The following is a 21,637-nucleotide window of genomic DNA, read 5'->3' as shown; positions in this document are numbered from 1 at the left end:
CGGAGGTGGAGCTGTCAAATCCACAAGCGGCTATTGGCATTACACCTCAAGTGGACATTGCTCTTAATGCAAGTCCGTGCAGTCAATGGCAATCTCATACAAAAATCCCTGAACACTGTAATGTGAGGTGTAATCTACACCTGGATTAGTTTAATAGAAATCCTCATTTAGTTTAAAGCCCCTATGGAGTCTTTGTAAATGTACTTTAAAATCATCAATGTATGTCTAATAAATTAAAAATAACCCAACATTTATTTCTTATAATTTATTTCCCTGAGCCTCCTTTGGCCTTTGAAATGCTCAGTCTAATTGTGTGGGCATTAGGAAACACAATTTTAAGATATCTACATACACAGCCCTGATTGGCTGATAGGATGGTCTAGAGCCCACCCCCTTACCCAGAGGAACATGTCATTGGTCTATTACAATCAGATCACATTGTGACGTCAGGACAACTTTTGGTCCACATATCTGAACATGCTGAAATTCCAGGCATTTATTTTCAACCTCTGTGTGGAAATATCATAAAAAAAAACTGTAAATTAATGGTAACTGCACTGCCCCTTTAACAATTTTCAATTGGACATCTTTATTTAGATGGCATACACTTTATCATTCTGAACTTCAAACCCAAGAGGGACGTTGTGGCTTTGTGATAATGATCAAGAGCAGCTTCAACATCACCTAAAAACATCAGCTAGGATCTTTTTAAACGTAGCTCTTTATTAGCTAGTTATAACTGGCATGTTCACACGTCTCCTGCCATGATCAACTGAAGATGACCTCACATAGAATGCATCCAATTACAAGTCAGTATGTTGACACATGAATATTAAATGCGGGAGTCCACTATCGCCGGTTAACGCTTGATCTGGTTGAATCTAGGAGGGAATTATCCACTAGCCAGGTATCTGGAACTTATTTAACCTCTTAGAGCTCTAGGGGCGCTATTTCATTTTTGGATAAAAAACGTTCCCGTTTTAAGCGCGATATTTTGTCACGAAAAGATGCTCGACTATGCATATTCTTGACAGTTTTGGAAAGAAAACACTCTGAAGTTTCAGAATCTGCAAAGATTTTGTCTGTAAGTGCCCCAGAACTCATTCTACAGGCGAAACCAAGATGATGCATCACCCAGGAATTAGCAGAATTTCTGAAGCTCTGTTTTCCATTCTCTCCTTATATGGCTGTGATTGCGCAACGAATGAGCCTACACTTTCTGTCGTTCGCCCAAGGTCTTAGCAGCATTGTGACGTATTTGTAGGCATATCATTGGAAGATTGGCCATAAGAGACTACATTTTCCAGAGGTCCGCCCGGTGTCCTTTGTCTAAATTTGTGCGTAATCTTCAGGTGCAGGCATTTTCTCCTGGGATTCAGGAGAGAAAGCATGTTTCCAAGAACGATGTATCAATGAAGAGATATGTGAAAAACACCTTGAGGATTGATTCTAAACAACGTCTGCCATGTTTTCAGTCGATATTATGGAGTTAATTTGGAAAAAAGTTTGCGTTTTGAGGACTGAATTTATGGATTTTTTTTGGTAGCCAAATGTGATGTATAAAACGGAGCTATTTCTAATACACAAGGAATCTTTTTGGAAAAACTGAGCATCTGCTATCTAACTGAGAGTATCCTCATTGAAAACATCAGAAGTTCTTCAAAGGTAAATGATTTTATTTGAAGGCTTTTATGTTTTTGTTAATGTTGCGTGCTGGATGCTAACGCTAATGCTAACGCGAAATGCTAACTCTAGCTAGCTACTTTTACACAAATGATTGTTTTCCTATGGTTGAGAAGCATATTTTGAAAATCTGAGATGACAGTGTTGTTTACAAAAGGCTAAGCTTGAGAGATGGCATATTTATTTCATTTCATTTGCGATTTTCATAAATAGTTAACCTTTCTGATCTCCCCATCCCGGATCCGGGTTCGTGAATACAGACTCAAGCTCATTACCATAACGCAACGTTAACTATTCATGAAAATCGCAAATCAAATGAAATAAATATGCTAGCTCTCAAGCTTAGCCTTTTGTTAACAACACTGTCATCTCAGATTTTCAAAATATGCTTCTCAACCATTGCAAAACAATCATTTGTGTAACAGTATTGATGGCTAACGTAGCATTTAGCATTAGCATTCAGCTGGCAACATTTACACAAAAAAACAGAAAAGCATTCAAAAAAATCATTTACCTTTGAAGAACTTCAGATGTTTTCATTGAGGAGACTCTCAGATAGCAAATGTTCAGTTTTTCCTGAAAGATTATTTGTTTAGGACAAATCGCTCCGTTTTCTGCGTCACGTTTAGCTATGAAAAAACCGCTGTATCCAGGATTGTGTAAATCTATCAGCAAGCTCATTAGCATAACACAACGTTAACTATTTATGAAAATCGCAAATGAAATGAAATAAATATGCCATCTCTCAAGCTTAGCCTTTTGTAAACAACACTGTCATCTCAGATTTTCAAAATATGCTTCTCAACCATAGGAAAACAATCATTTGTGTAAAAGTAGCTAGCTAGAGTTAGCATTTCGCGTTAGCATTTAGCGTTAGCATTAGCGTTAGCATCCAGCACGCAACATTAACAAAAACATAAAAGCCTTCAAATAAAATCATTTAATGAGGATACTCTCAGTTAGATAGCAGATGCTCAGTTTTTCCAAAAAGATTCCTTGTGTATTAGAAATAGCTCCGTTTTATACATCACATTTGGCTACCAAAAAAAATCCATAAATTCAGTCCTCAAAACGCAAACTTTTTTCCAAATTAACTCCATAATATCGACTGAAAACATGGCAGACGTTGTTTAGAATCAATCCTCAAGGTGTTTTTCACATATCTCTTCATTGATACATCGTTCTTGGAAACATGCTTTCTCTCCTGAATCCCAGGAGAAAATGCCTGCACCTGAAGATTACGCACAAATTTAGACAAAGGACACCGGGCGGACCTCTGGAAAATGTAGTCTCTTATGGCCAATCTTCCAATGATATGCCTACAAATACGTCACAATGCTGCTAAGACCTTGGGCGAACGACAGAAAGTGTAGGCTCATTCGTTGCGCAATCACAGCCATATAAGGAGAGAATGGAAAACAGAGCTTCAGAAATTCTGCTAATTCCTGGGTGATGCATCATCTTGGTTTCGCCTGTAGAATGAGTTCTGGGGCACTTACAGACAAAATCTTTGCAGATTCTGAAACTTCAGAGTGTTTTCTTTCCAAAACTGTCAAGAATATGCATAGTCGAGCATCTTTTCGTGACAAAATATCGCGCTTAAAACGGGAACGTTTTTTATCCAAAAATGAAATAGCGCCCCTAGAGCTCTAAGAGGTTAACGTTGTGTTATGCTAATGAGCTTGCTGATAGATTTACACAATCCTGGATACAGCGGTTTTTTCATAGCTAAACGTGACGCAGAAAACGGAGCGATTTGTCCTAAACAAATAATCTTTCAGGAAAAACTGAACATTTGCTATCTGAGAGTCTCCTCAATGAAAACATCTGAAGTTCTTCAAAGGTAAATGATTTTTTTGAATGCTTTTCTTTTTTTTGTGTAAATGTTGCCAGCTGAATGCTAATGCTAAATGCTACGTTAGCCATCAATACTGTTACACAAATGATTGTTTTGCAATGGTTGAGAAGCATATTTTGAAAATCTGAGATGACAGTGTTGTTAACAAAAGGCTAAGCTTGAGAGCTAGCATATTTATTTCATTTGATTTGCGATTTTCATGAATAGTTAACGTTGCGTTATGGTAATGAGCTTGAGTCTGTATTCACGAACCCGGATCCGGGATGGGGAGATCAGAAAGGTTAATGAAACAAAACCATAACTAGAGATAGGTAGCAATGGTAAACGTGCATAAAGATGGAAGAATTAAGGTATGACAGTTTTAAAAACTGTGTGTGGATAGTGCGAAAACAATGGCATTTCTAGTGTACTGAAAGTTTACAAGAGCATCAATGGGGAACTGAAAAAAATATGGAACTACCCGGACTCTGCCTAGAGCTGGCCATCTGACCAAACTGAGCAACTGGGAAAGAAGAAACGTGATCAAGAACACAATGACCACTGACAGAACTACAGAGTTCCTTAGCTGAGATGGGAGAACCTGCCAGACGGACAATAGTCTCTACAACACTTTACCAATCTGGGCTTTATGGGAGTGGCCAGACGGAAGCCACTCCTGAGAAAAAAAATCATACGGCAGCCTGCCTAGAGGCACGTGAGACAGACACTGGTGAGGAGAGGGAACAATGAATGCAAAATATATGTACATCTTCTTCAGAGTGAAAATGACCTTAGACTGGGTGAAGATTTATGTTCCAACAGGACAACCCCAAGCATACAGCCAAAGCAACACTTGAATGGCTTCAGAACAAGAATGTGAGTCATTGAGTGGCCCAGCCAAAGCCCAGAATAGTCTCATTGAAAATCTGTGGAAAGATTTGAAGTTTGCCATTCATCCAACTTAACAGAGCTTGAGAAAATCTGAAAGGAAGAACGTGAAAAAAATTCCCCAAATCCAGAAGTGTAAAGCTGATAGACATACCCAAAATGACTCAAAGCTGTAATTGCCGCCAATGGTTCTTCTACAAAGTATTGATTCAGGGATGTGAATACTTACGTAAATGAGAGATCTGTATTTTAATTTCAATACCTTTGCTAAAATTTCATTATGGGGTGTGTGTAGATGGGTTAGGAAAAAACAAAACATTTAATCCATTTTGAATTCAGACTAGTAACGAAACGCGGAATAAGTCAAAGGGTATGAATATGATCTGAAGGCACTGTACTCTTGCTAATGACCATACAAAATTATTAATGTAACTGATCATAACATATTGCTGAATAAACTAGGTTATGGATTGAGAGATAACGAAAACCCTTTGTTTTATTAGAAAGTTAACAGAAGCCTCTCTCATGCAAATTCCATTGAGTGTGGTGTACCACAGGGCAGCTGGCTAAGGACATTGTTTTCAGTTTTTACAAATGACCTTCCCCTGACCTTCAACAAAGCCTATGTGCCTAGGTACGCTGACGACTCCACAGTATATATGACGGTTGCAACAGTAAAATAAATAACTGAGACACGTAACATACAGCTCCAGTCAGTTTTAGAATGGGTAACTAGCAATAGGCTTGTGCTAAATATCTCAAACTAAAAAGCATCATTTTTAGGACAAATTACTCGCTTAACCCTAAACCTCATTTAGATCTATTATTGAATAATGTCGCTATTGAGCTAGCTGAGGAGACTAAAATGCTAGGTGTAACTCTAAATAACAAGCTTCCATGGTAAAATCATATAGACTCAATGGTTGCTAAAAATGGGAAGAAGTCTGTCCATGATAGGGCATTACTCTGCCTTCTTGACATCTCAGTCAACCAGACAGCTCCTACAGGCCCTAGCTGCTGTGTGGTCATGTGTGGCAAAGAAGGAAATAGGTAAATTGCAGTTGTCCAGAACAAAGCAGCACGTATCGCACTTAGATGTATACGGATGTGTCAGTAACATGCATGTCAGTTTCTGCTGGCTCAACATTGAGAGATTGACTGCATCACTATTGGTCTTTGTGCTAGGTATTGATGTGTTGAAGGTACCGAACTGTCTGTTCAAGCAGTTGGCACACAGTTCAGACACTCATCGTTACAACACAAGACATGCAACCAGAGGTCTCTTCACAGCCCCCAGGTTCAGAACAGAGGCTAGGAAACGCAAAGTATTAAATAGAGCCATAACTACATGGAACTCTACTAGGGTGCCCATATTACTTCCACACCTGCGGTCAAATTCCATGTGACCGTTTAACACCGTAATTAGGCTTCTCCAAGCTCTGATGCTGCTGGTCAGTAGTTGCCTACCAAACTTGATAACGGTCTTGTACTCCCTCTAATCACTCAGACATCAATGCAAATGTAATCGAAAATCTAATCAAAACACTTCATGAGCCCATGAGCTCACATTTCGCAACATTTCAATAGGCTAAGCAGAGGATGGCATCAGCTTTCTATAGGCTAGGCCTGCTGTATTTATTTATCAACTTCTATAATATTAAGTACATTGCTTCTCTTTACAACAGCATTATAGCACACCTGGCCTGAATGAAAATGAACCACGGGAAAAGCGTCCTCCCTTCCATATTTAAGTGCATAGATGACATGTATTTTTTTCCCCCGTGCCCCAGTTGAGACAGGTGCATGATAACGGTCCATTCTAAATCAAAATACATTTTACACATTATTTAGTATATGTAAAGACATTCAATTAAAAATAATCTAATGGGTGACAATATTAGCCTATCACTTGTGAATGATGCCCAGCTTGTGTGCAGTAAGGCAAGAAACAGCTTGCCTTTTTTTGGCTACTTTTAAATCATAGTCACACACCTACCTCATGTAGCCTAGCCTATAGACCTATATGTTTTGATAGGGTTTGTAAAGTGGCCAAATAACTTCTTATACTTGAGCACATTTAATATGCTTTATAACCGGTGTAGAGCCTAACTGGCATACACAGGATGTGTGTGAGTTTCAAGTTTAATCGCATTTGTCCTCACTATTAAGAAGTGTGAATGCAATCAACTCACCTCACTGTGATGATCCATTTAAAGAAGAAGTTCCACAGCAGGCTGAAACAGTGTAAACGAAATGGACAGCACTTTCAAAGGTGATAATTAATTTAAAACAACCATATGCATATTAGTTTATGGATAGGCTTATGAGCCCAAGGCCGAATCAATAACCTGAATTAAAATTATGATTGTGCCATTATACAATACATAGCCTAGCGCATATTATGCATGGCAGAAAAACATAAAACAAAACTGATTTAAGATGTCTTTGATACATCATTTGTGGAATGTCTTTCCTTAATGCATTTGAGCCAATCAGTTGTGTTGTGACAAGGTAGGGTTGGTATACAGAAGATAGCCCTGATTGGTAAAAGACCAAGTCCATTTTATAGTAAGAACAGCTCAAATAAGCAGAGTAACGACAGTCCATCATTACTTTAAGACACGAAGTTCAGTCAATGCGGAAAATGTGAAGAACTTTGAAAGTTTCTTCAAGTGCAGTCGCAAAAACCATCAAGGGCTATGATGAAACTGGCTCTCATGAGGACAACAGGAAAGGAAGACCCAGAGTTACCTCTGCTGCAGAGGATAAGTTCATTAGTTACCAGCCACAGAAATTGCAGCCCAAATAAATGTGTCAGAGTTCAAGTAACACACATCTCAACATCAACTGTTCAGAGGAGACTGTGTGAATCAGACGTTCATGGTCGAATTGCTGCAACAACAAAAAAACACTACTAAAGGACACCAATAAGGAGAAGAGACTTGCTTGATCCAAGAAAAACGAGCAGTGGACATTAGACCGGTGGAAATCTGTCCTTTGGTCTGATGAGTCCAAATTGGAGATTTTTGGTTCCAACCACCGTGTCTTTGTGAGACGCTGAGTAGGTGAACGGATGATCTCCGCATGTGTGGTTCCCACCGTAAAGCATGGAGGTGTGATGGTGCTTCGCTGGTTTTATTTCCTATTCAAGGCACACTTAACCAGTATGGCCACCACAGCATTCCGCAGCGATATGCCATCCCATCTGGTTAGGACTTTTTTGATTTTCAACAGGACACTTTCTGCTATTTGACCAAGAAGGAGAATGATGGAGTGCTGCATCAGATGACCTGGCCTCCACAATCACCTGACCTCAACCCAACTGAGATGGTTTGGGATGAGTTGGACCGCAGAGTGAAGGAAAAGCAGCCAACAAGTGCTCAGCATATGTGGAGGTACCGCAAGTCAGCACAAAGACAACAGGAGCACTGCCACTGTTATTCCAGCGCCATTTCAGTTTAAACATAAAATACTTTAATACGCTGAAAACCAACTTAAAAAGACACCAAAAACAATTTAGTCCAATCAATGTTGCTAAATATTGTGTGGCTGTCCTGTTTTCTGTCTGTGTGTGCGCAAGTAAAACTAAACATGGACTCACCCACTTGTAGAACACCAATGTCATCCTCATCTTTTTCATGTTGGCAGAACGGTCTATGGCTTTGTCATACAGTACACTTTGTTTTTGTTGTCATAGGCTACCTGGCTAAAATGCTTGCTAGCCTAACGTCCTCGCATTGGCAACAGCGAACCAGCTAAGTCTGCCAGATAATTAACATGAGCCTACATCTCAGGTCAGTGGCACAACATTCATTTATTGTTAGATTATAATCATTGGCCTGTACAGTGAATTAAGTCAAAACCACAAGTCCAAATCCATGGCTTAAGGGACGATTTTGCAAGCTAATTATATATATATATATATATTTTAAATGTATCAAGGGAGGCCAAAAGCTTGCTAGCATCAATCAATCAAATGCTACGCTAACAACATGTCACACTCTTTTGGTCCAGACAGCATCAGATACATGGGCTACACATACTGAGACAGAGGGGTACTGTTTCCCTCGCTTTGATGATTTCTCTGGTGAGATTCCAGCACCTTTGGAATTGACGGAACATTTTGAAAACCCTGAGATACGAAAAGTAAATGTAATAATTTAAAATGTTTTAATGGTCAAATATTTGGGGAAGCCTGGCTTCCATGAATACAACCTACTGTTAACCTGTCTGATAAGTTACATTATTTTAGCCTAAAACTTAAAAAGGATATTTCACCAATGTTAGGCAAGAGCCATACAGAAATTGTGGATTACGGACTGTCTTTTTTAAACGTGCTAATGACCAAATACAGAAACAATCAAGCAGTACACATATGGTGATGAACTATCACTTTAAACATCTTATTACAGTGTACTGCAATGCATTGCACACACACTCCTTGTATATATCTAGTCCTCTTCTTTGGGAAGCAGAGAGGTGGAGATGTGATGGGAACCAACCTCCGTCTAGGGAACTGCTTCGATCACGAGGGTCCCTTCAATTTTAAGACCGGCCAGAGAGTCAGCTATCTCTTCCTCCTCATCCTCCTCCTCCTCCTCCTCCTCATCTTCCTCCTCCTCCTCCTCCTCGTCATCATCATCATAATCTCCGCCATCTTCTGCCTGATCTCCCTCCCCTCCTCCGGACGATGACACGTTCTTCCAGTAGGAGTCGTAGCCAGAGGCTCCATAACCTCCATAGCCGTAGCTATCCTCGTCAGCACCACTCTGTCGGCCAAACTTTGTCGTACGGGCTGCAGGGTGAGTACAGGAATACAGACATGAGCTGAGAGTTGAGTACTAATCCCGATCCAGGGAGTGCATATATACAACAATTAAAAGGCGTTGAATGTGGCGTTTGAGGTTTAAGATCTGACATCTGCTACAAGAAAAGAGTATGAAAACTAGTGATTTGTAATGATGCAAAAATGACTCAATCAACATCTAAAATTATGATACTACAGTATACATACAACTGCACTGCCATCAGTACTCAGTTTTCCTCTTAATGACTGAAGAGTTTTAATCCATGACTGACTTAAGCACTGATTAGATGTTAGATGGCAGACTCACTGGACATGCTGAGGTCCTTAGTCTCCTGGGTCTCATGGCCACACTTGGGGCAGGGAGGATTTTTACCCTTGTCCTGTTTGAACACCTTACTCTTCACATGGTCGTCACAGAAACAGGCCTGGGGAGGGAGAGACACAGTTCAACCCAAACGGGCCTTGTTACTATAGGTTACAGTCATGCGTCAAATCCAGGAAATGTATTCCCTGTCCCACTGGTAAATGGTTGTAACTAGAGAGAATACAGCCATGACTGGAAGTGACTTTTCATAGCAGATTAGGAGAACATTTTTATTTTAGCTAACCTTAACCCTTTTCCTAACCTTAACCTAATTCTCCAAACCTGCCGCTGCAAAAAAGTAACCGGGTAAACGGGTGCTTATTTACCGGACAAATCGACTAATTTAACAGTGCAACTGGGAATCTACACATTTCCCCCTGAACCAACACCCTTGCCTTTCTTGCACTAACACTTGCCTTTTCTTACGAGCACCGACTGCTGATAGCTGCTTTAGGACTGATTCTCACCTAGTTACCTTAAGACGAATGCACTCACTGTAATGCCAGGCGTACACGACACGACTTTCAAAAATCCTAGCAATGCTGAGCCTCGAGCATTAAACAACCGTATTTCCTATAGTAAACCATCTGGCAGAGACGAGTGTTGACACACTACACGATTCTTCACTTGGTCGGGAGGATTCTCCATACCACGCCGTCTCGCCAAAACAATGTGGATAGATTGTTAACGTAGCTAGCTACAACGAGCTGTGGCTCAAAGCAGCCTCATAAAAGTTCAGTCAGACAAAACACACTTGCCCTACAGTGTTGAAATATCTTGCCAATACATTTGACCAAATAACATTCGGTGTGAACTTCAGAGCTGTAACCATTTTACATTTGGGCTTTGGTGAAAGGCAAGTGCAAACCCATACTAGTAGTAGTCATCGCTCCTGCTCGAGCGAGTGCACATTCTGGGTGATGCGAATCAAGAACTTGGTCTTCTTCCCTGGCTAGCTCTCATTTGGCTATCGCTGATCACCGTTCTCAAAACTGGTCGTGGCACATGTCACATTACAAAAGCGGTGCAGATTTTGTGCCGATAAAATAAAACACGGGATCGGTAGCCCTCAGATTGTGACTCCGACGCTCATTTTAATGTGAGCGGGTCAGTGACAGCTACGAGTAGGCAACAACATGGGGATTTTGTCTCCGATCTCAAAAAGTTGTCTGGGACAGCTAAAACCAGGGCCGTGTAGTGTACGCACGGCTCAAGTCGCTCTGGAGAAGAATGTCTGCTAAATGACTCACATGTACATGTAGATCTCTCAGTCAATGTGTATAGAGGCAACAGCAGTAACAAACAACTACACTGGCATGAGGAACAGTGGGAGAGAGACAATTGTTTACAACATAACACTGTGTTGATTTAATGCCTTAAAAAGTGTCCATAGCTTCACATTTCATTGTGTTAAAAAGTGGGATTAAAAAAGTTATATTTTTCTCAACAACCAAATGTCTAACATTTAAGATGAATAGAAATTATAGTTGTTGCTTAAGTATTCAGCTTCCCAAGTCAATACATGTTAAAATCACCTTTGGCAGCAATTACAGCCGGGAGTCTTCTTGGGTAAATTTCTAAGAGATTTACACACCTGGATTGTGCAATGTTAGCCCATTAATCTTTTCATAATTCTTCAAGCTCTGTCAATATTTTGGGGATCATGGCTAGACAACAATTTCTAAGTCTCGTCTCTCAGGAACATTCACTGTCTTCTTGGTAAGCAACACCCGCGTAGATTCGGCCTTGCTTTGTAAGTTATTGTCCTGCTGAAAGGTGGATTTGTCTCCCAGAGTCTCTTGTAAAGCAGACTGAACCAGGTATTCCTCTAGGATGTTGTCTGTTAGATCAGTGGTTCTCAATCCGGGTCCTGGGGACCCTGAGGGGCGCACATTTAGTTTTTAGCGCTCCACAGCTAATTCAAATGATCAACTCACCATCAAGCTTTAATCATTTGAATCAGCTGTGCGGTGCTAAGGCAAAAACAAAATGTGCGCCACTTTGGGTCCCCAGGATCAGGTTTGAGAACCGCTGGCTTGGATCCATCCCGTTTCTTTTCATCCTGAAAACCTCCCTGGTATTTGCCGATGTCAAGCATACCCATACCATGATGCAGCCACCACCATGCTTGAAAATAAGGAGGCAGTTACTCAGTGATGTGTTGTGTCGGATAGCGCGCCAAACACAAGGCATTGCATTTAGGCCAAAAAGTGAATTCCTTGGATCGGTATAATAATTATTAACTTGACCATTTTTAAAGAGACATCCAAAGTCTGATTTGTTATTGTTACCCATCTACCAATCACTGACCTTTATGAGGCTTTTGAAAAGATCCTTGGTCTGTGCTTGAAATTTGACTTAGGGACCTTACAGATGTTTTATGTATGGGGGACAGAGGAAGGGTTAGTCATTCAAAAACCACGTCAACCCCTATTATTTCAGTCCATGTAACTTATTGTGTGATTTGTTAAGCCAAATGTTACTTCTGAGCTAATTTAGGATACTTCTCAATTGTATTAATCTTTTTTAAAATTAGAATTGTTATTCCACTGACAGAGTATATTGACTAGATTGTGGACAAAACAAATACAATTAAATCCATGCTAAATCAGAACATTTTGGGGATAAGGGAATATGCTTAAAGGTAATGATTAGAATATTCCACCCTGAAACTGTTAGGCTTGCAGAAAATTATGAAACATGTTGCAGATTAAACAGACTGTCTAAGCAAGGTGTAGCTTAAGATTTTAACTTGTTTGTGTGTGTTATAAAGACCGGGTTTGCATTTTTGATGTTAGTACATTTTATTCACGAGAACGTTATATCTTTTTGCATAAGAGTCTTTGACTAATTATTATTAAACCCATGGTCTTACAGATCTCGGGGATTGGTCAGAGCTATTGATTGTCAGTTATTATCATTGAAAATTCTCACGACAGGAAGAAATCCAAGGGGTATGAATACTTGGATCTTCATTTTCCATTACCTTGCAACGCAGGCAGGAGTGTTGCCCCAGTCTGTTGCAGGAAGCACCTGAAATTAACATGGGGGAAAACACAGTATACATTAATTAAAATCACTATAGCTAGGGATGAACCTTTCTCTAAACTTTCAACTGGTAGAATGCCTACTTTTCTATACGTAACATGGTGTTCCTCATGTCTGCCAAAGTATGCCCTAAGGCTAAACGTCAACAGGTTATAGTGTTGAAACCTCTTGATTTCTCATGAGCCAACACAATGTGGATGTTTGACAGGTGAGAAAGACACCCCAATTGCTCACATTTGTAAGTCTCCGCCTCCAGGACTTGGCAACTGGCTTGGTGCTCAAACTGGTCATCCTCACACAGGAAGTTGTGGCAGAAGGAGCAACGGTATACCCTTCCCCCTGTGACAGATAGGAAAAAAGGGGGAATGATTACAAAGGGGACACAAGGTGGATGGCAACCAGCATTTGGGTGCATGTACGGACATAAAAAAAAGCCTTGTTTAGTTTTGCAGACCAGGCAGGTTGGATAATATTATAAAATGGCATAAGTTACCATGGTCCCATACACAGCGTTCACACTCGATACAGTCGGCATCCATGAGAGGACATGTGCAAGCGTGGGTACTGAGGCACTTTCTCCCGTGGCACACCCAGGCCTCACAGAAGTCACACACAGCCCCCTTGTGGACAGAGACAACACTTCACATATCAATATCATAAAGACATCCAATGATAAACTCATGACTGTGAACAATCTGGGCACATATCACAATGTTAAATAGATGTAGGTCTTCACCAGGGGTGTATTCATTATGTCTGGCAATGGAAACCATTTGCCATTTAAGAACCAAACGGAAGCAAACAGAAAACAAAACAGGGAGAGACTTACCTTCAATTTGTGCAATAGAAACAAAAAAAAATTCATTTGGAGTAAATGGGTACATTTGCAGAACATTTTGCAACAGAATCGGCATAATGAATACATCCCGTGGCCATATTCACTAGAAACCAAAGGAGGCAAACTATCGGGGACTACCTGAATTTGACCGATAAGAAACACTTGTTTTCCATTGCGAAACGTTTTGCTATGGTGTGCATTAATGATTACTACTGAGTATTTATTACTCCCATCTCAATAAAGTTTTTCAAATGGCTCTCATCTCTTACCACCATGCCCATTCCCGTAGCGTGGATCCCTGGGTGCTTGATGACACAGTCTGATGACTTCATGCATTTGGTTTTGCCTTTAGTTGGAATACAGTATCACACCACAACATAATACATGGTTCTTGCACTCCTATACAAACATCTTACATGTAATATTGTGCAATATATTTCTTTGCCACTTGAGGGGATAAATCAAGTGTCGAATTAAGTTGGCCTCAAAGAGCTCAAGGGATTTTAAAATCAGAAACATTCCATGCGTCACAATTTATCTTAGACTCACCACATTGACCGCACTGGGGCAGCTTCTGAACGTTTGCACAGAAGTAGCAGAAAGCTCTGTTCTTCTGCCGTCTTGGGTGTCATTGAAACAGGGGAACAAAGTGTCAAAGCCTCCATCACCTGTAGATTACAGTTGCTAATAAAGAAATAGTGCATCTTGTTCAAATAGTTGAATGTGTTCACACAATTTAACCTTTATTTAACTAGGCAACTCAATTAAGAACAAATTCTTATTTACAATGACGGCCTACCCCGGCCAAACCCTAACGACGCTGGGGAAATTGTGCACTGCCTTATGGTTCTCCCAATCACGTCTGGTTGTGATACAGCCTGAAATTGAACCAGGGTCTGTAGTGACACCTCTAGCACTGAGATGCAGTGCCTTAGGCCACCGCGCCACTCGGGAGCCCCAATGTTAGCTAGTTAAGTTATCCATTAAGATGAATGTAAAAAAAAATATTGAAGATGTCTTACCTCTGGCATTTGTCACATTCCTGCAACACAAGATGAGGACTACAGTAAGTATGAGGACGACAGTAAGTACTAGGGAAATAATCATGATTTACAGTCATTGTTGGCTATCCATTTCATATTGTGCTGTGATGAGAACATGTATATTATTCCATACCATTGCTGAATTGCAAGGGGACTTTGCAACGTCAACAAAGCCCTTGTTGGCTCGAGTCTGTTTCTCCCGTTCCTTGCGGTTCTCTGCCTTCTTGCGTGCACCAGTCTTCTTTTTCGGCATCTTTCAGTTTCTATCGATGGCTTTACCTGAAGGCATGTGGGGGATTAGCAAACCACTAACTAACTAACGAACCAAGCAAGCCAGCTCAGTCAATGGCATCACACCTTGACAGACTGGACACACATCATTAGTCTAGGTCCTTACGAAAATATAAATGTTTTAAAACTGTATTAGCTAGTTAACTAGGTATCTACGTAAAAAAAAATAAAAAACAGCTATTTAGGTATCTAACGTTATAACTAAACGTTACTGTACGTGTGCTGAGCAACACGGTTCAAACACGCGCTAACTAGCTTGACTTCATGGAAATACCAGATGCAGCAACGACATGTAATTTTATAATTAATAGATAAAAGCCTTAACCGATGTGTGCTGTTTATACATTTTTTTAACACAGTATAACCCAAAATGTAAAGAGAGACTTACCAGGAGTGTTGCAATCCACGGCTGGCTCAGCTGAAAACGGAAGTTACAGAACGGATATTTAGTCCGACTGAGAATTCTTCTCGCCTGAATTATAATCCGCCTTAATCGTTCCTATGTGAGTTCCTATATTTCTATTGTACATTAATTTCCCTTGCGCTCAATGAAATGTTATATTAAAGTATGAATTGTATATTACATCATGGTTTGGCCAATTAAGGCTGTTATTATCAACGCTAGTTAAAAAATGCATACTTATTGTATTTATACTATATTCTAAAGTCACTTCAGTCTCCCTGCCACCATGACCCATGAATGCTGTTAAAATGAATTGGGTTTTTACCAATGAAGCCTTTGCAATGTTTCTTTCTGTAACGTAAACTACAGTGAATGGGTTCACAATGCCCCAGAAGATGGCAGTAAACCATTCTTTTCATCACACATGCTTGAGGTTTTGGAGGTTCCTTTAGCCTTATCAATCAGTGGAGGCTGGTGGGAGGAGCTATAGGAGGGCGGGCTCATTCTTATGGCTGGAATAAAATGGACGGTATCAAACACATCACACATATGGAAACCACATGTTTGACTCATTCCATTCCAGCTATTACAGTGAGCCTATCTTCCTATAGCTCCTCACACCAGTCTCCTCTGATGTCTATGTTTCACACCAGTAGTTCTCTGTACCCCCCCCCCCGCCCCCCCCCAACCCCATTTTGTACCTCGATATTATCTGATAGGGGGACAGACAAACATTGATGGCTGATGGTGGAACAGTATCTGCTTAAGAACTATACAGGGGAATGTGTGGCTATTCTGCAGCCAGGAATGAGTGAATGTTTCACTGTATCCAGAACAACATAGGCTAACTGCAGTGGTGCAAAACAATATCTCACCATTATCACACAATGGGTCAGTCAGCAAGGCCCTTGGAACTTAAGTCTACCTCTTAAGGATACACCCCTTTAAAAAAAAAAAATCTTCTAAAATGACATACCCAAACTAACTGCCTGAAGCAAGGATATGCATATTCTTGGTACCATTTGAAAGGAAACACTTTGAACTTTGTGGAAATGTGAAAGGAATGTAGGAGAATATAACAGAATAGATCTGGTAAAAGATAATACGAAGGAAAAAAAAGTTATTTTGTATTTTTTTTGTACCATCATCTTTGAAATGCAAGAGAAAGGCCATGATGTATTATTCCAGCCCAGGTGCAATTTAGATTCTGTCCACTAGATGGCAGCAGTGTATGTGCAGCGTTTTAGACTGATTGAATGAACCATTGTATTTTTGTTAAAAATGTATCAAGACTGCCAAAATATGTTTATTAATAATTTTTCATGTTCAAAATGATGCACTCTCCTCAAACATTAGCATGGTATTATTTCACTGTAATAGCTACTGTAAATTGGACAGTGCAGTTAGAGTAACAATAATTTAAGCTTTCTGCCAATATCAGATGTGTCTATGTCCTTGGAAATGTTCTTGTTACTTACAATCTCATGCTAATCGCATTAGCCTACGTTAGCTCAACCGTCCCGTGGAAGGGACACCAATCCCGAAGAAGGTTCTACACCTGGTCTGCAGAACACAGGCCTAACACACCTTCACAGCAAAAGAAATAGGCTACAGTACTAGGCTACTACATGTCTGTAAATGTATACTAGACAAAAATATACATGCAACATGCAACAATTTCAACGATTTTACTGAGTTTCAGTTCACATAAGGAAATCAGTCAATTGAAATAAATTCATTAGGCCCTAATCTATGGATATCACATGACTGGGAATACAGATATGAATCTGTTGGTCACATATAGCTTAAAAAAAAGGTAAGGGTGTGGATCAGAAAACCAGTCCATATCAGGTGTGACCAACATTTGCCTCATGCAGCGCCACACATCTCATTCATATAGAGTTGATCAGGCTGTTGATTTTGGCCTGTGGAATGTTGTCCCACTCCTCTTCAATGGCTGTGCGAAGTTGCTGAATATTGGAACACGCTGATCCGACGCTGACACGTCGATCCAGAGCATCCCAAACACGCTCAATGGGTAACATTGACTGCAGCACAAGGTGCACCTGTGTAATGATCATGCTGTTTAATCAATAAAATAAGCTTTTTGTGCATATGGAGCATTTGGAATATTTTATTTCAGCTCATGAAACATGGGATCAACATTTTACATGTTGCTTTTATATTTTTGTTCAGTGTAATGGTCAAAGGAATTTAACAATTCCTATATGTGTTCATTAACCAATTCATTTAAAATCCCTCTGTCTGTTTCTAAGAATTTGTAAGATCCTTATTTGCATAAAATAGACAGAGGCCAGTCTACCAAAATGAGCCAATAGCATTTATTCTCGAGAGCGCTGCTCATAGAACCATGTACAACAGCTTATATATCACATATGACGTCATAGGTTATCTCGACCAGGACAAAGCAGGTTCAAAAGTTAATTCCAACTCACTAGAGCCCATACCTGACACACTGTCTCTGGATTAACTCCTGAAGTCTCACCATAGTTTATTATCACTTAGCAGACAGTTCCAGATAAGGAAAACCTGCAGGGGCTCTCGCTGTCTTATTTGATCGCCACAGAGTTAAAGCTGAGTTGGTTAAAACATCGGTTAACCTGTTATGGCTGCATCCCTTTGTTCTCAATTTCCCCCTGAAGACATACCCTAATCTAACTGCCTGTAGCTCAACCCCAGAGGCAAGGATATGCATATTGTCATGTTGTCTTGTCTCTGTCCTTTCCCTTCACCCTGTCTCCCTCTGCTGGTCGTGTCAGGTTACCTTTTCTCCCCTTCTTTCCCCCAGCTGTTCCCTGTCTCCTCCTAACTACCCATTCACCCCGTTCCCCACCTGTTCCCTTTTTCCCTCTGATTAGGTCCCTATATCTCCCTCTGTTTCTGCTCCTGTCCTTGTCGGATTCTTGTTTGTTTGTGTTTCATGCCTGAGCCAGACTATCGTCATGTTTGCTGTAACCTTGTCCTGTCCTGTCGGAATCTGCCGGTCTATCTGAGCCTACCTACGTTTTGTTATTAAAGAAGCTCTGTTTTAGTTAGTTCGCTTTTGGGTCCTCATTCACTCACCATAACAGAAGAATCCGACCAAGAATGGACCCAGCGACTTCGGATCCTCTCCACTCAGCCGTCGGGATCCAGGGAGCGATGCTAGGCAGACACGAGCAGGAAGTGTCTGCTGCTCGACATGCCGTTGAGACCCTGGCCACCCAAGTCTCCAACCTCACAGAACAGGTTCACCATCTCCGCCTCGATCCACCGGCCACTTCCAGGGCTTTCGAATCTCCGGAGCCCAGAATCAATAACCCGCCGTGTTACTCTGGGGAGCCCACTGAATGCCGCTCGTTCCTCACCCAGTGTGATATTGTGTTTTCTCTCCAGCCCAACACTTACTCCAGGAGCACTGCTCGTGTCGCCTACGTCATATCTCTCCTTATTGGACGGGCTCGTGAGTGGGGCACGGCAATCTGGGAGGCAAGGGCTGAGTGTACTAACCAGTATCAGGACTTTAAGGAGGAGATGATACGGGTTTTTGATCGATCTGTTTTTGGGGAGGAGGCTTCCAGGGCCCTGTCTTCCCTATGTCAAGGTAATCGATCCATAACAGACTACTCTATTGAGTTTCGCACTCTTGCTGCCTCCAGTGGCTGGAACGAGCCGGCTTTGCTCGCTCGTTTTCTGGAGGGTCTCCGCGCAGAGGTAAAGGATGAGATTCTCTCCCGGGAGGTCCCTTCCAGCGTGGATTCCCTGATTGAACTCGCTATTCGCATTGAGCGACGGGTTGATCTGCGTCACCGAGCTCGTGGAAAGGAGCTCGCGTTCTCCGTTGCCCCCCTCTCCGCATCACTACCATCTTCCTCTGCCGGCTCGGGAGCTGAGCCTATGCAGCTGGGAGGTATCCGCATCTCGACTAAGGAGAGGGAACGGAGAATCACCAACCGCCTCTGTCTCTATTGCGGTTCTGCTGGTCATTTTGTCACTTCATGTCCAGTAAAAGCCAGAGCTCATCAGTAAGCGGAGGGCTACTGGTGAGCGCTACTACTCCTGTCTCTCCTTCAAGATCCTGCACTACCTTGTCGGTCCATCTACGCTGGACCGGTTCGTCAGCTTCCTGCAGTGCCTTAATAGACTCTGGGGCGGAGGGCTGTTTTATGGACGAGACCTGGGCTCGGGAACATGACATTCCTCTCAGACAGTTAAGGGAGTCCACGGCCTTGTTCGCCCTGGATGGTAGTCCTCTCCCCAGGATTCAGCGTGAGACGCTACCTTTAACCCTCACTGTTTCTGGTAATCATAGCGAAACCATTTCTTTTTTGATTTTTCGTTCACCTTTTACACCTGTTGTTTTGGGCCATCCCTGGCTAGTTTGTCATAATCCTTCCATTAATTGGTCTAGTAATTCTATCCTCTCCTGGAACGTCTCTTGTCATGTGAAATGTTTAATGTCTGCTATCCCTCCTGTTTCCTCTGTCTCTTCTTCACAGGAGGAGCCTGGTGATTTGACAGGGGTGCCGGAGGAATATCACGATCTGCGCACGGTGTTCAGTCGGTCCAGGGCCACCTCTCTTCCTCCACACCGGTCGTATGATTGTAGTATTGATCTCCTTCCGGGAACCACTCCCCCCCGGGGTAGACTATACTCTCTGTCGGCTCCCGAACGTAAGGCTCTCGAGGATTATTTGTCTGTAGCTCTTGACGCCGGTACCATAGTCCCCTCCTCCTCTCCCGCCGGAGCGGGGTTTTTTTTTGTCAAGAAGAAGGACGGGTCTCTGCGCCCCTGCATAGATTATCGAGGGCTGAATGACATAACAGTTAAGAATCGTTATCCGCTTCCTCTTATGTCTTCAGCCTTCGAGATCCTGCAGGGAGCCAGGTTTTTCACTAAGTTGGACCTTCGTAACGCTTACCATCTCGTGCGCATCAGGGAGGGGGACGAGTGGAAGACGGCGTTTAACACTCCGTTAGGGCACTTTGAATACCGGGTTCTTCCTTTCGGCCTCGCTAACGCTCCAGCTGTCTTTCAGGCATTAGTCAATGATGTCCTGAGAGACATGCTGAACATCTTTGTTTTCGTTTACCTTGACGATATCCTGATTTTTTCACCGTCACTCCAGATTCATGTTCAGCACGTTCGACGTGTCCTCCAGCGCCTTTTAGAGAATTGTCTTTTTGTGAAGGCTGAGAAGTGCACTTTTCATGCCTCCTCCGTCACATTTCTCGGTTCTGTTATTTCCGCTGAAGGCATTAAGATGGATCCCGCTAAAGTCCAAGCTGTCATTGATTGGCCCGTCCCTAAGTCACGCGTCGAGCTGCAGCGCTTTCTCGGCTTCGCGAACTTCTATCGTCGTTTCATCCGTAATTTCGGTCAGGTGGCCGCTCCTCTCACAGCCCTTACTTCTGTCAAGACGTGCTTTAAGTGGTCCGTTTCCGCCCAGGGAGCTTTTGATCTCCTCAAGAATCGTTTTACATCCGCTCCTATCCTTGTTACACCTGACGTCTCTAGACAGTTCGTTGTCGAGGTTGACGCGTCAGAGGTGGGCGTGGGAGCCATTCTTTCTCAGCGCTCCCTCTCTGACGACAAGGTCCACCCATGCGCGTATTTTTCTCATCGCCTGTCGCCGTCGGAACGTAACTATGATGTGGGTAACCGCGAACTGCTCGCCATCCGGTTAGCCCTAGGCGAATGGCGACAGTGGTTGGAGGGGGCGACCGTTCCTTTTGTCGTTTGGACTGACCATAGGAACCTTGAGTACATCCGTTCTGCCAAACGACTTAATGCGCGTCAGGCGCGTTGGGCGCTGTTTTTCGCTCGTTTCGAGTTCGTGATTTCTTATCGTCCGGGCTCTAAGAACACCAAGCCTGATGCTTTGTCTCGTCTCTTCAGTTCTTCAGTAGCCTCCACTGACCCCGAGGGGATTCTCCCTGAGGGGCGTGTTGTCGGGTTGACTGTCTGGGGAATTGAGAGGCAGGTAAAACAAGCGCTCACTCACACTCCGTCGCCGCGCGCTTGTCCTAGGAACCTTCTTTTCGTTCCCGTTCCTACTCGTCTGGCCGTTCTTCAGTGGGCTCACTCTGCCAAGTTAGCCGGCCACCCTGGCGTTCGGGGTACGCTTGCTTCCATTCGCCAGCGTTTTTGGTGGCCCACCCGGGAGCATGACACGCGTCGTTTCGTGGCTGCTTGTTCGGTCTGCGCGCAGACTAAGTCCGGTAACTCTCCTCCTGCCGGCCGTCTCAGGCCGCTTCCTATTCCCTCTCGACCGTGGTCTCACATCGCCTTAGATTTTGTCACCGGACTGCCTTCGTCAGCGGGGAAGACTGTTATTCTTACGGTTGTCGATAGGTTCTCTAAGGCGGCCCATTTCATTCCCCTTGCTAAGCTTCCTTCTGCTAAAGAGACGGCACAAATCATCATCGAGAATG

General features: G+C 42.4%; 1 protein-coding gene across 1 annotated transcript; it reads right to left on the bottom strand.

The window, feature by feature from the left end:
- Nucleotides 1-8,203: 8,203 nt before the first annotated feature.
- On the bottom strand, nt 8,204-15,338 carry LOC110498442 (zinc finger protein 330). Its single transcript, XM_021575059.2, has 10 exons — nt 15,188-15,338; nt 14,642-14,787; nt 14,488-14,507; nt 14,015-14,085; nt 13,735-13,811; nt 13,121-13,247; nt 12,862-12,966; nt 12,566-12,612; nt 9,523-9,640; nt 8,204-9,203 (listed from the first exon to the last, which is right to left on the bottom strand). Exons 2-10 carry the CDS (start codon nt 14,759-14,761, stop codon nt 8,917-8,919), a joined length of 972 nt encoding a protein of 323 aa, XP_021430734.2. The 5' UTR covers nt 14,762-14,787; nt 15,188-15,338; the 3' UTR covers nt 8,204-8,916.
- Between the last annotated feature and the right edge of the window lie 6,299 nt (nt 15,339-21,637).

The sequence above is a fragment of the Oncorhynchus mykiss genome, chromosome 19 (genome assembly GCF_013265735.2).
Source record: "Oncorhynchus mykiss isolate Arlee chromosome 19, USDA_OmykA_1.1, whole genome shotgun sequence".
Lineage (NCBI taxonomy): Eukaryota > Metazoa > Chordata > Actinopteri > Salmoniformes > Salmonidae > Oncorhynchus > Oncorhynchus mykiss.
Note: the sequence above shows the minus strand (reverse complement) of the source record. Positions and strands in the feature narration are given on the sequence as shown.